Here is a 15,579-nt window from a genome sequence, read left to right as displayed (position 1 = left end):
TGTTGTTCAATTTATTTGGCAGTTTTAAAAATAATGGATTGAAGCTGGGGTGGTGGCACATGCCTTTAATGCCAGTACTCGGGAGGCAGAGGTAGGAGGCCACCCTGAGACTACATAGTGAATTCCAGGTCAGCTGGGCTAGAATCAGACCCTACCTCAAAACAACCAAACAATAAAAATAAAATAGAATAGAATAGTGGATTGTTTACCACCAGCCACTAATTACTTTGTTAAGTTACTAAGTTAACTTTGTTTCTCCTCCTCCTCTCCGCTTTCTTTAGTATCGTACATGACATTTCAGTTCATGCTGGCATTCTTCTATATTTATATTTGAGCTGTCTTTTTTTTTTTTTTTGGTTTTTCGAGGTAGGGTCTCACTCTGGCTCAGGCTGACCTGGAATTCACTATGTAGTCTCAGGGTGGCCTCGAACTCATGGCGATCCTCCTACCTCTGCCTCCCGAGTGCTGGGATTAAAGGCGTGCGCCACCACGCCCGGCTTTTTTTTTTTTAACCACTGGGGAGATCGATCTTCTCTATTGGCCCAGGGTTGTCTGAGATCTTTGGTTGGGTGTTAGTTGGCTGTTAGAATGAGCTGTTTCAGGATCATTCTGTGCTCTGCCTAACTGTCACCAAGCGTGCCCTTTTTTTAGGACTTCTTACTGAATTTGAGGTACTAAAAGACTCTGATGGCCATTGTGCTAGTCATTGTTTGTAAACATTTTCAGCATTCAGAGGTAAGACACATTTTAAAAAGAAAGTGCCATATTTGTTCGAGTGACATCATCTTCCACTTAGATTCAGGCCTGCAGGGTTTTGGCCTAATCTCTCTGTATTGGTGTCATCTCTTTCCCTCACAATTGACCAGGTTATCAGGGATGATGAAGTCAGACCATCAGCCCCTTTTCTTGGCTTAATCCTCATGACCTAGAACAAATCCAGCGTGACAGTGCCTTCTCCACTAGCCCACTAGGCTGAGAGAGCTTGGGGTTTGATGGAGTTCTTTTGTTCACAGCAGATTCTCCTGGAGGAGTAGGCTGAGTAGTCTCACTGCACTGCGCTGTTCTTTTTTTCTTTTTGTGGTTTTCCGAGGCAGGGTCTCACTGTGGCCCAGGCTGACCTGGAATTTGCTACAAAGTCTCAGGGTGATCTTGAACTCATGGTGATCCTCCTGCCTCTGCCTCCCGAGCGCTACTAAAGGCGTGCGCCCCCACGCCCGGCTTTCACTCCACTCTTCTAAAGTCCGCTGGGACAACGTAAGCCCAGGAACTGGGTAAACATTAAGTTCATTGTACTTTATTTTTAGTTTGGAGGATATTTATTTATTTATTTATAGACAGGTTCTCATGCTCTCAAGTTTGCTAGATAGGTGTTGCAGCTAGGTTTGCATTGCTGGCAGAAGTCACCCGACCAAGAGCAGTGTGTGGGGCAAAAAGGGGTTATTTTGGCTTATAGGCTCAATTACTAGTGGAAAATGATGACATGAGCATCACCTTTTGGCCAACATCAGGTGGGCAACAGTGACAGTAGAGTGTGCCAAACACTGGCAAGGGGAAGCTGGCTATACTACCCATAAACCTGACCCCAACAATACACCAACTCCAATTTCCAAATTGCCATCATCTGGGAGCCTAGCATTCAGAATACCTAAGTTTATGGGAGACACCTGAATCAAACCACCACACTAGGTGAGGATGGCCTTGAACTCCTGATCATCCTGCCTTTATCTCCTGAGTACTGGGATTTATAGGACTTCCACCCTGGCTAGTCTTTCCTTTATGTTTGTTTATAATTGTAGAAATATTTGCCTGCCCCCAAAGTCAAGTCTTCAGACAAGGATACTTAGAGAAATCCTCGAAGATCAATGTGAAAGGACGGGTGGGCAGGCAGAGCCTGTGCTGCTTTTGGGCCTGAAGGAAACAAATAGAAGCGTGACTTGTCCCTAGTCTGTCTAAAGCACTTCTCCTGCTCTTTTCCTCTGTAGATGTCCACACAGAAGCTGTGCAAGCAGCTTTGGCTCAGTACAAAGAGAGGAAGATGCCTATGCCTTCGAAAAGGCGCTCCGTCCTCGTGCATTCGTCTGTGGAAACCTGCACCCCTCCAGGTATTGATGGTCAGTGCTGTCGGGAAGGGCTTGTATGAGTACGCCGCTGACCTAGCGGTGTATTTATTCCCATTCCATGGAAGTGTCTTCTGGCCTATAAAACAAGATTTGGAAAAAATTTTAGGTATTAAAGAATTTGCATATGTGTATAATCCTTACCTAAAACTCTGTACTATACCAAGTATTGTTCTTTTCCAAATGGATACTTGATTTCTTCATGGATTTTTGTGGGGGTTCTATTATTATTTTTACTAAGATGCCATTTATGTCATTTAGTGAAAAAGTAGAACCTTAAATAAGCACTTAAGGGAATGTGTAAGTTTCCTGAATTAATTTTTTATTTTCTAATTTTTAATTTTTCGAGGTAGGGTCTGCTGACCTGGAATTCACTATGTAGTCTCAGGATGGCCTCAAACTCATGGTGATCCTCCTACCTCTGCCTCCCGAGTGCTGGGATTAAAGCCGTGCATCATCATGCCTGGCTCTGAATTAATAATTTTAAAATTATTCTCATTTTCCCATATAATCTAGTGTCACTATATTTCAAATAAGACAGTACAAAACTATTTGGAGATTTTGGATTTGTTTGTTGTTACCATTAGAAACGAAAACCTGGCTGGCTGGGTGTGGTGACACACACCTTTAATCCCAGCACTCGGGAGGCAGAGGTAGGAGGATCACCATGAGTTCGAGGCCACCCTGAGACTACATAGTGAGTTTCAGGTCAGCCTGGACTAGTGTGAGACCCTACCTTGAAAAACCAAAAAAAACAAACAAACCCTGTAGTTGGGGTTTCTCCCTCATTTCCTGTTAAATTGTGTCAGGGTGCTCATGTCTGGTAGTTTTATATTCATGAACTCTCATAGCTGCCCTTATGTTACCAAGTAACAGAAATGCCGACATTCATTTTTGGCTTGATGTGTTTGTAATTACTAGTGGAAAACTAAACACTAAAAATTCACAAGATGACTTAATAGTTTTGAAAATGCATCTTTGCTATTAAGAATAAGCTTATTGTTGAAAAAATGTATGAAGCTGGTCGTGGTGGTGCGTGCCTTTAATCCCAGCACTCAAGCAGGAGGCAAATGCAGGAGGATTGCCGTGAGTTCGAGGCCACCCTGAGACTACAGAGTGATTTCCAGGTCAGCTTGAGCTAGAGTGAGACCCTACCTCAAAAAACAAAAAACAAACAAAAAAAAAAAAAAAAAAAAAAAGAAAGAAAGAAGTTAAAAAAAAAGAAAAAAATATATGAAATGGATATCAAATTTTTGTTTCTGCTAAATAACAACGTAGAGACTATTTAATAGTAAAGACTTCTTGAATAATTGTAAAACACAGTAAAATGCAGTCATGCTGACTTGATGTAATCTCAAGTCGCTATTAATTTTATGGATTAAAGCAATTCTATTGAGGAAGAGCTCCTTCCCAGAGGTACTTCACTTGATTTCCCTGAGAGCATGGGTGTAGACACAGTTGCAGTCGTCCATGGCCACCACAGTGCTGTAGTGCTCAGCATGATGTGAGGTGTGGACGGTGCATGGCTGCCTGCCTGCCTGCCTGCCGGATGTTCATGTGTGGATGTGGTGTTGGACTGCGTAGTCATATAGCATTGAGTGTCAGACACAGCATATCACAGTTGGGATCTCCTTTGTTTATAGGGTGGGAGGTTTCTTTGCCCCTAGTATGTAGTACCTCCTGGCCAAAGCCTCTCGGGGGACATTGGAGCTCATGGAATCACTTCCCCAGAGTAGGTGTCCTTGCATGCATGCCCTTTTAATTTGATAGTGACCTACTTGCCACATGCGGTAGGGCTGATGTGCAGGGAGCTCTGTCCCTCTCCTGACCCATCCCTACATCATGCTTGTCATCATTATTTTAACCACAGACACGTCATCTGCCTCAGAAGATGAGGGCTCTTTACGGCGACCTGGGCGACTCACCTCCACTTCGTTCCAGAACCATACCAGCGTCGAGCCCTGGCTCGACCGGGTCATTCAGGGCTCGTCCACTTCATCCTCTGCATCCTCCACCTCATCTCACCCGGGAGGGAGACCCGCCGCTGCTCCCAGTGCCACTACCACTGCGCTCGCAGGCCTGGCGGCCCACGCCCACATAGGTCAGTAACAGCTGCTGTGGCCCCTCAGGCTGGGAAGGGTCAGGAGTGCCTGGGATAGAGGGCTACCATAAAATGACTGAGGCCATGTTGCCAGGTGTCACGTGGTGTCTGGTCTCCCTGAGACATTGGCTGGTTTTCAGCTTGTTATACTCAACCTGATGAAATGGGGTCACATTTGGCTAGTTGTCATCCAGATTAAGTTTCACAGAATGGTTTAGTCACTAAATAGTTCTCTGTCCAGAGCCACCCTTAGAAAACAGCTGCCTCCATGGTGTCTGTGACTTGCTTGCTGTCTTATGTATGGCTGGTGACAAGGGATCTGGATGGTCTTGTGTGTGGCTGGTGAAAAGGGATCCAAGGAAACCAGCTGTTGTCCGTTGCTTCACTTTCATATTCATCAGAGGCTTGTTTTTGTTTGAGATAGTCTTGCTCTATAGCCCACACTAGCTTGAGGCTCATTATGTAGCCCATATGTGACAACCCCCTTCCTCAGCCCCCCATGTACTGAGATGCAGGAATGTACCACTGTACCTGTATCAGACAGCTTCAGGTTCACTGAGATAAACTTCCAGACCAGACACAGTTATGGAAGAAGGGATTTATTTATTTATTTATTATTTTTTTTTTTTAATTTTTATTAACATTTTCTATGATTCTAAAAAAATATCCCATGGTAATTCCCTCCCTCCCCACCCCCACACTCTCCCCTTTGAAATTCCATTCTCCATCATATTACCTCCCCATTACAATCATTGTACTCACATATATACAATATCAACCTATTAAGTATCCTCCTCTGGAGGAAGGGATTTATTGAAGCTTACAGATCCAGGGGAAGTTCCATAATGGCAGAAAAAGCTGGCCTGCCTTCACATGTCCAAGCAGAGAGAGAGAGAAGTATAAGCCTAAAGGTCAAAAGCCAGACAGCACAGCACACTTCAGGAGCTCCAACTAGGTATACTTTGCATATCTTTAGATTGAAATCTGAAACCCACCACCACACCTTAAGATCCACCCAGTGACACTGCCTCCAGCCAGGTGGCTACACACGCAAACTATAAACAAATAAAAAACTGAATATATTGGGGGCCATCTATTCAAACTACCACAGTACCCAACCATGCAGAGCTTTAATTTCATAGAAATACACAGTTAATGCCCATGTGAGAGAAACACCACTGTGTGTTGAATGTCAGTTACCATGTTTCTGCTTTCCCAAACTCCCAGGTGAGACAGCATAGGAGAGTCACAGCACTGGAGTCTTTCTAGTGTTTGATTCTTGGTGGGTTAGAGATAGAGGCACCTTTAGCATGACAAGCTAGTCACAGCTCATGGCATTTGACCACACAGCCCTCAGGGCTCCCGTAGTTGTGGTACATGTTGGAATTAGGGATGTTTATTCTCTGAGAATGATACACAGTGGAGGTTTGCTACCTACATCGGTGGGTGATCTGTCTTGTATCCTGAAGCTGTGTTGCGAGGGTTTTTCTTTCCTTCTTTATCACTTGCTGGACCTAGTGTAGACATTTTGTGGTTAATTCTACTTTTTTTCTTAAAAAAAAAAATCTCAATTTGGTAATGTTTACTGCAGAGACAGTTTTCATATGCTGGGTGCTTGCCCAATGTAGATGATTGATTTCTGAATCACAAAAATACAGGTTTGCTTTCCATAATCTGAAAAATAGAGTCCTCCTTTGAGGCGTTTCAGATTTTTCGTTAAGAATGCTCAACCAATCGGGCGTGGTGGCACGCACCTTTAATTCGGCAGAGGTAGGAAGCCGTGAGTTCAAGGCTACCCTGAGACTGCATAGTGAATTCCCAGTCAGCCTGAACTAGAGCAAGACCCTGCCTTGAAAAACAAAACAAAACAACAAAAAAAGTATGCTCACCCAGTCAAGTTTACAAATGTTCCAAGGTGCACAGCACTCTGGCTTCTGAAATGTGACCATTCTGAGCAGCTCCTGCAAGGGGTGCTCAGCTTCTTCCTGTTCCCGGCCTGGTCACTGACTCTTCCTGTGCTGTGGCTCTGACTCTAGGTAGCGCTTCAGCTAGAACCATGGACGAAGGCTGTTTGAAGTAAAAAGACAAAGCAACAGTGAGGCAAACTCTTAGTTTCAGTTTTGAATTAAAGTGAAGGAAATCAAATATATTAAACAATTTGACATAATTATAAACACATTTAGAAATATTTTATTTATTGATGGGTGAAAGAGAATGGACGTGCCAGGGCCTCCAGATGCTGTAAATGAATTCCAGATGCATGTGCAACCTTGTGCATCTGGCTTACATGGATCCTAAGGAATTGAACCTGGGTTCTTAGGCTTCCCAGGCAAGCGCCTTAACTGCTAAGCCATCTCCAGCCCTAAACAACTGTATTTAAAAGCAGTATGTTTTAAAAATATTTTATGTTAATTTTTTAAAAAATTTTATTTGAAAGTGACAGAGAGAGAGAGAGAGAAAGACAGATAGAGAGGGAATGGGCGCGCCAGGGCCTCCAACCACTGCAAATGAACTCCAGATGCGTGCGCCCCCTTGTGCATCTGGCTAACGTGGGTCCTGGGGAAACGAGCCTTGAACCAGGGTCCTTAGGCTTCACAGGCAAGCGCTTAACTGCGAAGCCATCTCTCTAGCCCTAAAAGCAGTATTTTTAGTTATAATAGCTCATTTTTATTGAAGTTTAGATTTTGTAGCTCTTTTTTATTTTTAAAATTTATTTTAGTTATTAGAGAAAATGGACATGCCAGGGCCTTAGGCTGCTGCACACAAACTCCAGATGCATGTGACACCTTGTCCATCTGGCTTACATGGGTCCTGGGGAATTGAGCCTGGGTTCCTTGGCTTTGCATGCAAGTTCCTTAACTGCCAAACAATCTCTTCAGCCCTATTTTGTTTTGTAGCTATTAAAGAAACTACTTTGTAGTATATAAATCACTATGTATACTATCTATACCTTTCCATGTATACCTCCCCCCCCCCCCCAAGGTAAGGTCTTGGCTCTAACCCAGCCTGATCTGGAATTCACTATGTAGTCTCAGGGTGGCCTTGAACTCAACTCAAAGAATAAAGGTACAGGGCTGGAGAGATGGCTCAGTAGTTAAGGCTTTTACCTGCAAAAGTCGAAGGACCTGAGTTCAATCCCCAAGTACCCATGTAAAACAATGTGCACAAAAAGGTGCGTGCATCTGGAGTCTATTTGCAACAGTAGGAGGCTCTGGCATGCCCATTCTCTCTCTCTTTTTTCTCTGCTCACAAATAAATAATTAAAGAAAGAAGAAGAAAAACTGTCCCCAATGCCAGTTAAAATGTCTGCAAGGGGCTAGGGAGATGGCTCAGCAGTTAAAGGCACTTGGTTGCAATCCCTGCCAGTCTGGGTTCAATTCCCCAGTACCCATATAAAGCCAGGTGTGCACAATGTGGCACATGCATCGAGAGTTCCTTTGCAACATGAAGAGGCCTTGGTGTAGCCATATTTTGTTTCTGATAAGTAAATAAGGTAATTTTTTAATGTCTGCAAAGAGCTGGTATAATAGTGAGTACCTAACAACCTAACTACTTGGGGAGACTGAGGCAGGAGGTGGTAAGTGCAATGCTAGTCTGTAACATGGTACAACCTCATTTTAAACAAGCAAGGTGCCTACACTATTAAAAGATAACAATTGGGCCTGGGGAGATGGCTCAGGGATTAAAGGCACTTGCTTGAAAAGTCTGCTGACTCAGGGTCAGTTCCCCAGTGCCCATGTAAAACCGGATGCATAAAGTGGTACATGCATTTAAAGTCTGTTTGCTGTGGAAAGAGGCCCTGACATGCCCATTCATTCTCATTCTCTCTCTCTCCTCACAAATAATTTTTTTTTACTTTTTTTTTTTTGTTTGTTTGTTTTGCTTATTTTCGAGGTGGAGCCTCACTCTAGCTCAGGCAAAATAATTTTTTTTTTTTGGTTTTTCGACTGTCTCACTGTGGTCCAGGCTGACCTGGAATTAACTCTGTAGTCTCAGGGTGGCCTTGAACTCATGGCAATCCTCCTACCTCTGCCTCTCGAGTGCTGGGATTAAAGGTGTGCGCCACCACGCCCAGCTTCAAAGTAATTTTTTAAAAAAGACAACAATCACCTGGAGCTAGAGTAAGAGCCAGGTCAACCTGGCTAACTAAGACCCTAACTTGAAAAAACCAAAAAAATAAAAAGTAAGAACATGATCAATTTGAAGTTAAATGAGTTAATGATACATTTAAGGACAGATTATAAGTACTGTCTCAAAATTCATTTTTGTATTTAACGTTCATGGTGTTGTGAGTTTATTTGTTCAGAATGATGACTGTAACTCACCATAGGAATTATCACTACACTTGGGCCTGTCACTGACACACATGCACACCAGTTGGAACTGGTGTACACTGAGCACAGACTCCCCTGTGTACATGACATCTAGCACACTGGCGGCGGGATTAGGAATAGTTTATAGACATCTGGTTGATTTTTCACGGTAAAACCCAAAGTGATCTGATAACATTTGATTTTTGGATTAATTTCCTTTTTTTTTTTGGTTTTGTTGTTTTCAAGGTAGAGTCTCACTTTAGCCCAGGCTGGCCTGGAATTCACTATCTAGTCTCAGGCTGGCCCCGACCTCATAGAAATTCTCCTACCTCTGCCTCTAGGGTGTTGGAATTAAAGGTGTGCACCACCATGTCTAGCTGGATTAATATCTGTTTCTTTGAGGGAGACTTTCCAACCCAAAATTAAAAAAAAAAAAATCCACAGAACAGCTGTGGACCCAATTTTGGGCAAGATGAATGCAAATACAAATTGATCAGGTAAAAGGACAAAACAAAAGCACAAGTGCTTTACCAAGTGGAATTATGAAGTAGGTAATTATAATAAAATATGAAGGTGGAAAATGTGGTACATAAAATATCAGGGGGAAAATAGGGGTCTGCAAGGCATGAGTCCCTGATGAGAAAGGTGAATCACATGTTTGAAGCCAGCTGGATTACATAATGAATTCCTATCTTAACCAGCCAAACAAAATTTGTTAGGCTGTTTTGATGAGCAAGTTTTCTGTAAACCTGTGTCTGTGTAGTACTGTGATTCTGGATCCAGAGTTTTCTGAGAATTGAGTCCCTCTTATGCACACATCTCTGCTTACCATATCTGGGTGTTTATAAGGTCCTGTATGTCTTTGTCCAGGAAGACAAAACTAATCAGGCTATCATACCCCCTTGCTTAGAGCTTACACAGTGAAGCTATAGACTGATAGAGTTGCTACAGTAACTTAATGCTTATTGGAATTAATGGCACTATCACTTGGGTATGTTTTTCATAAGCAGATTTGCATTCTGCCCCTCCCGATGTCACCACTGGGCTGGCAGAGCACCTCCACTATGAACGTCCACAGGTGGCTTCTGTGAGAGGTATTCCTCGAGGGCACAGTGGAAGCATCCTGGAAACTGCAGATGGTGAGCAGTGCCTGTCATCAGTTGTATCAATTACAATTCATTGTGCAAATAAACGAAACCAGTGTGTAGTTAATGTTACCATCGAAAGCAGCATTTATGGAATTGCTCAGACAGGAAATAAGGTGAGTGGGGAGGGGAAACCTCAAATTCAGATTGGATGCACAAGGAGTGACTGTGGTGTAGAAGGGAATGCACAGCTTTGGGAAGCTCCTGTCCCTAACATCAGCATGGAAGACAGCACAGCTGGAACATCTGCTCTGGGTCCTCAGCAGCTTCTGAGGTTGGTGCAGACTCAGAAAATGATCTTAGGAGGCTATTTAGTGTTCCCAATACTAATATCAGGAAGCAAGAAAGGTCTAAACCCATTGATCTAAGAGTTGTCTTAAAGTGGAAAAAGTAAAAAGCCAGGTGTGGTGGTGCATGCCTTTAATCCCAGCACTTGGGAGGCAGAGGAAGGAGGATCACCATGAGTTTGAGGCCACCCTGATACTATATAGTGAATAACAGGTCAGCCTGGGCTAGAGTGAGACCCTACCTCAAAAAACCCAAAAAAGTGGGGGAGGGGAGGGAAATACCATGGTTTGTTGTTTGTAAGTATAGAAGTTGTCAATAAAAAATACACACACACACACACACACACACACACACACACACACAAAGAGTGGAAAAAGTAGAGCAAAGTAAATCCATCAGAAGAAGGAAATAGAAGCTGGGTGTGGTGGTGCACGCCTTTAATCCCAGCACTCAGGAGGTAGAGGTAGGAGGATCGCCATGAGTTTGAGGCCACCCTGAGACTCCATAGTGAATTCCAGGTCAGCCTGGGCCAGAGACCCTACTTCAAAAAAAAAAAAAAAAAACAACACAACTCGGGCTGGAGGGATGGTTTAGCGGTTAAGTGCTTGCCTGTGAAGCCTAAGGACCCCGGTTCAAGGCTCGATTCCCCAGGACCCACGTTAGCCAGATGCACAAGGGGGCGCACGTGTCTGGAATTCGTCTGCAGTGGCTGGAGGCCCTGGCGCACCCATTCTCTCTCTCTCTGCCTCTTTGTCTGTCTGTCGCTCTCAAATAAATAAGTAAAAATAAACCAAAAAATAATTTAAAAAAAAAACTAAAAAAAAAAAAAAAGATCAAAAAAAGAAGAAGGAAATAATGCATATTAGGGTAAAAATTAACAGAGAAAAGACAATATAATTAATATGAAAGCAAGCTCTTTGAAAAATGGATAAAATTATCAACACTTTAGTTAAATGGGTCAAGATACAATAAGAAGGCTGGGGAGATGGCTCAATGGGTCAAGTACTTGGCATCTGAGTTGCATCCAAAGTACCCATGTGAAATTCTGACTGTTGGTATATGTCTCTAATCCCTGGGGAGGGAGACGTGGGGAGAGACAATACTCGCTCGTAAGCTAGGAGTCAGGGATTCAGCAAGAGATCCTTTTGCAAAAAAAGGTAAAAGAGTGATTGAGGAAGACAGCCAACAGTGACTTCTGGCCTGCACACATATGTGCACCCACACATAGGAATCAGCATACATACATGCACACACACACACACACACACACACACACACACACACACAGATAGGAAGAGAGATGAGAAACAGCAGGGAAGACTGTGCATGCCACACTTCTACTTAACATAGTAGCAGAAGCTTTAGCCAAAGCGCTTAGGTAAGAGAGAAGAATGAAAGACATCCAAACTCAAGGAAGAAATAAAAAATACATCTTTCCTTATTTTAAATTTTATTTTAGGGAGAGAGAGAGAGAGAGAGAGAATTGGTGCACCAGGGCCTCAGCCACTGAAGTCCAACTCCAGGTGCTTACGCCATCTAGTGGGCTTGTGCCACCTTGCACTTGCCTCACCTTTGTGTGTCTGGCTTACAAGGGATCTGGAGAATGGAACATGGGTCCTTAGGCTTCACAGGCAAGTTCCTTAACCACTAAGCCATCTCTTCAACCCAGTAAACCTATTTCTGTTTGCAGATGATATGATCCTGTATGTGGAAAACTCTAAAGCTTACACACATACACACTATTAGAATAAATGAATTCAGTGAAATAGCAAGATACAAAGCAACACAAAAATTAGTTGCTTCTCTATACACTAATAAACAGTCTAAAATGGAAATTATAAAAAAGTTTTATAATGGTATTCAAAAGTATTAAAGCAAAGGGATAAAAATACTTACGTCCCTCTGTTTACACCAGCACTGGGGAATCAAATACCACCAGTCACATCTTCATACTTTGGGGCAAGTGCTCGTATTCACTGAGCCATCTCCCTAGCTTGATAAGTTTTTTTTTTTAATTTATTTTTTATAGTGACATGATGAAGGGGTCTGAGATGATACACAGGATGGTATGGAACAAGGTGAACTTTGCTATGAGACAGAGTTCTCACTGGAGGAAAGGGCATTCAGACATTGACAAGGGGAACTCACTCTGTAATCCCAGGCTGGTCTCTGCCTCCCTAGAATACTGGGATTAAGGGCGTGCGCCACCATACCCAGCTAGGGAAGCCAGATTCTTGACTGCTGGGCAGAAGGTTTCTGTCTCGGTATGCTGATTTGTGTGCATTGTGCATCTGGAGTGCGAGGTCCCGAGCGCGTCTGTGTGTATCCTGTTGCTGAAAGACAGTGACAGGGCCTCAGGAGCTGCGGCAGTCCTCCTCTGCACTGCCCTTCATCGCCCCTGCAGCACGCTTGTTTCTTTGCATTGTGCATATTGTTGCTTGCTTTCACTCAACAAAGGATGATGAGCCTGTTTCTTTGGCTGATGTTCCATCTGCCAAGGATACTACACAGTTTCCAACTTACATAGTATTTACTATATAGAAATTTAAACTGAGGGGCTGGGGAGATAGCTTAGTGGCTAAGACACTTGTCTACAAAGTCTAACAACCTGAGTTTGATTCTCTAGTACCTGTGTAAAGCCAGATGCACAATAGCACACACATCTGGAGTTCATTTGCAATGGCTGGAGGCCCTGGCACACCCATACTGTCTGTCTTTCTTCTATTTCTCTGTGCTTGCAAATAAGTAAATAAAGATATTTTTAAAAAGAAATGAAAACTGAGGATTTTAGAATTGTTAATTCATTTAAAATTAGAATAAACTCATTTACATATTGACCAAATCATACACATGTATAAACAAAAGATTTCCACAGCAGCAGACACTCGATAAAAATGTTGGACTTGTGTGCCATGTCTTGTGACTGGCTGACAGAGGCAACTGGTCCTCACATCTGGTTTATATGTATCTGTGGTGCTGTCGCACACATGCGGGCTCTGTAGGAGAGCAAGAAAGGCAGATAACCCTAATACAACTGTGGAATGTTTTTGACCTCACACACCCTGAAAAGGCACCCTCGGGTTTCTGGACTACTTTATAAACTACTAGCTTAGAACACATCTTACTTACTTTTTAAAAAAATTTTTAATTAATTTGTGTGTGTGAGAGAGAGAAAGAAACAGAATGAGCACACTAGGGCCTCTGGCCACTGCAGATGAACTCCAAACACATGTGCTGCCTTGTTCATCTGGCTTACATGGGGAATTGAACCTAGGTCCTTAGGCTTTGCAGGCAAGTGCTTTAACCGCTAAGCCATCTCTCCAGCCCCAAGATCTTATTTCTTACAAGGTGTTCCATAAATGATTGTCAAATGAATTAATACATTATAAAATGACTGATGGGCCAGCAGCTGGCTGTATTCATAAGCTCTGATGTACTTCGTATTTTGCCCTCAGTCCTTGCACTCAGCGCGTTCTCTTGTGGATGTGCAGCCCAGCTTTAGTCCACGTCTGCTCTCCCCATGACAGGTGTTCCTGTCAACAGCAGAGTATCCTCCAAGATCCAGCAGCTTCTGAACACTCTGAAGAGGCCAAAGCGTCCTCCTCTGAAGGAATTCTTCGTGGATGACTTTGAAGAATTACTGGAAGGTAGGGCTCTCTGGCTTGTTTTGGTAAATGTGGTACACACAAAGTTTGTGAGTTATTACTGTTATATTATAACACGGCAAAACACTAGTTACCCTGTCACTGGTAAGTGTGGAACCCTGTGACTTCATCCTCTATGTGATCAGATATTCATGGCTCAGATTCAAGTGACTTAACATTTCTCTCTGAATCCAGGATTCATAAAAAGGCTTCTTAGCCTTCATTTGACTTAGGTTATTTTAAAAAATCGTCTTTAAAAATATTTTTATTTATTTATTATTATTATTATTTTAATTTTTTTCCCTTGTGAAAATTTATTCAAAGCATATCAAAAGACTTCTATTTTTTTCAACTTCTTTTTTTTAATTTTTATTAATATTTTCCATGATTATAAAATATATCCCATGGTAATTCCCTCCCTTCCCACCCCCACACTTTCCCAATTGAAATTCCATTCTCCATCATATTACCTCCCCATTACAATCATTGTAATTACATATATACAATATCAACCTATTAAGTATCCTCCTCCCTTCCTTTCTCTACCCTTTATGTCTCCTTTTTACCTTACTGGCCTCTGCTACTAAGTATTTTCATTCTCATGCAGAAGCCAGTCATCTGTAGCTAGGATCCACATATGAGAGAGAACATGTGGTGCTTGGCTTTCTTTTTTAAATTTTTTAAATTTTTATTAGCATTTTCCATGATTATAAAAAAATATCCCATGGTAATTCCCTCCCCCCGCCCCACTTTCCCCTTTGAAATTCCATTCTATTTATTATTTTTTTTAACGCTGCCTTGCCAGCTAGGTTATTTAAACTTTTAAGTCAGAACTACTTATATTTGCATGGCTTTAACATATTCAATTTTTAGCTTACATTTGGCTCCTTTTGGGCTGGAGAGATGGCTTAGCAGTTAAGGCACTTACCTACTGTTGCAGTCCGGTTCGCATTGCTGTTAGAAATCACTCAACCAAGAGCAGCTTCTGGGAAAAAGAGATTTATTTTGGCTTACAGGCTCGAGGGGAAGCTCCATGATGGCAGGGGAAAACGATGGCATGAGCAGAGGGTGGACATCACCCCCTGGCCAACATAAGGTGGACCACAGCAACAGGAGGGTGTGCCAAACACTGGCATGCGGAAACTGGCTATAAAGCCCATAAGCCCGCCCCCAACAATACACTCCCTCCAGGAGGCATTAATTCCCAAATATCCATCAGCTGGGGAGCTAGCATTCAGAACACCTAAGTTTATGGGGGACACCTGAATCAAACTACCACACCTACAAAGTACAGAGACCTAAGTTCAATTCCTCAGGACCCATGTAAGCCAGATGCACAAGGTGATGCATGCATCTGGAATTTGTTTGTAGAGGCTGGAAGCCCTGGCATGCCCATTTTTTTTTTTTCCTCTCTCTCTGCCTCTTTCAAATAAACAAAATATTTAAAAATTAAAAATATTTAAAAAGCCCAAAAAACTTTGGCTCCTTTTTGGAAGTTTTGCCTTTCAGTTGTGAATGAATATATATTTAGTGTGTTTTTAGTTTTTTTCGAGGTAGGTTCTGACCTGGAATTTACTCGCTAGTTGGCCTCGAACTCACAGTGATCCTCCTACCTCAGCCTCCTGAGTGCTGAGATTAAATGTTTCTTTTTCTAAATTTTAAAATGTCTTTATTTATTTATTTGAGACAGACAGACAGACAGAGAGATTGGGAGAGAGAAAGAGAATGGCACTCCAGGGCCTCCAGCTGTTACAAATGAGCTGCAGACTCATGTGCCACCTTGTGCATCTCATTTACATAGGTCCTAGGGATTTGAACCTGGATCCTTTGGCTTTGCAGGCAAGCACCTCAACCGCTAAGCTGTTCACTCCTGCTGGGATGCTTCTTTAAAAAATTTAAAAACATTTTTTTTTTTTTTTGATATTTGATAGACACACAGAGAGAAAGAATATAAGCCTACCAGGTCCCCTT

The 15,579-nt window shown here is 42.6% G+C and overlaps 1 protein-coding gene across 4 annotated transcripts in view; it reads left to right on the top strand.

The window, feature by feature from the left end:
* Positions 1 to 15,579, top strand: part of Dip2a (disco interacting protein 2 homolog A) — a 111,711-nt gene that overhangs the window by 33,953 nt on the left and 62,179 nt on the right. For all 4 annotated transcript variants that reach the window (XM_045148891.1, XM_045148890.1, XM_045148892.1 and 1 more), the window contains exons 4-7: positions 1,983 to 2,102; positions 3,988 to 4,218; positions 9,542 to 9,670; positions 13,492 to 13,611. In XM_045148891.1, coding sequence (XP_045004826.1) covers positions 1,983 to 2,102; positions 3,988 to 4,218; positions 9,542 to 9,670; positions 13,492 to 13,611 — 600 coding nt within the window. The remainder of the gene's footprint in view (positions 1 to 1,982; positions 2,103 to 3,987; positions 4,219 to 9,541; positions 9,671 to 13,491; positions 13,612 to 15,579) is intronic.

This window comes from Jaculus jaculus, chromosome 5, assembly GCF_020740685.1.
Source record: "Jaculus jaculus isolate mJacJac1 chromosome 5, mJacJac1.mat.Y.cur, whole genome shotgun sequence".
Classification (NCBI taxonomy): domain Eukaryota; kingdom Metazoa; phylum Chordata; class Mammalia; order Rodentia; family Dipodidae; genus Jaculus; species Jaculus jaculus.
This window is presented reverse-complemented; position numbering and strand designations above follow the sequence as displayed.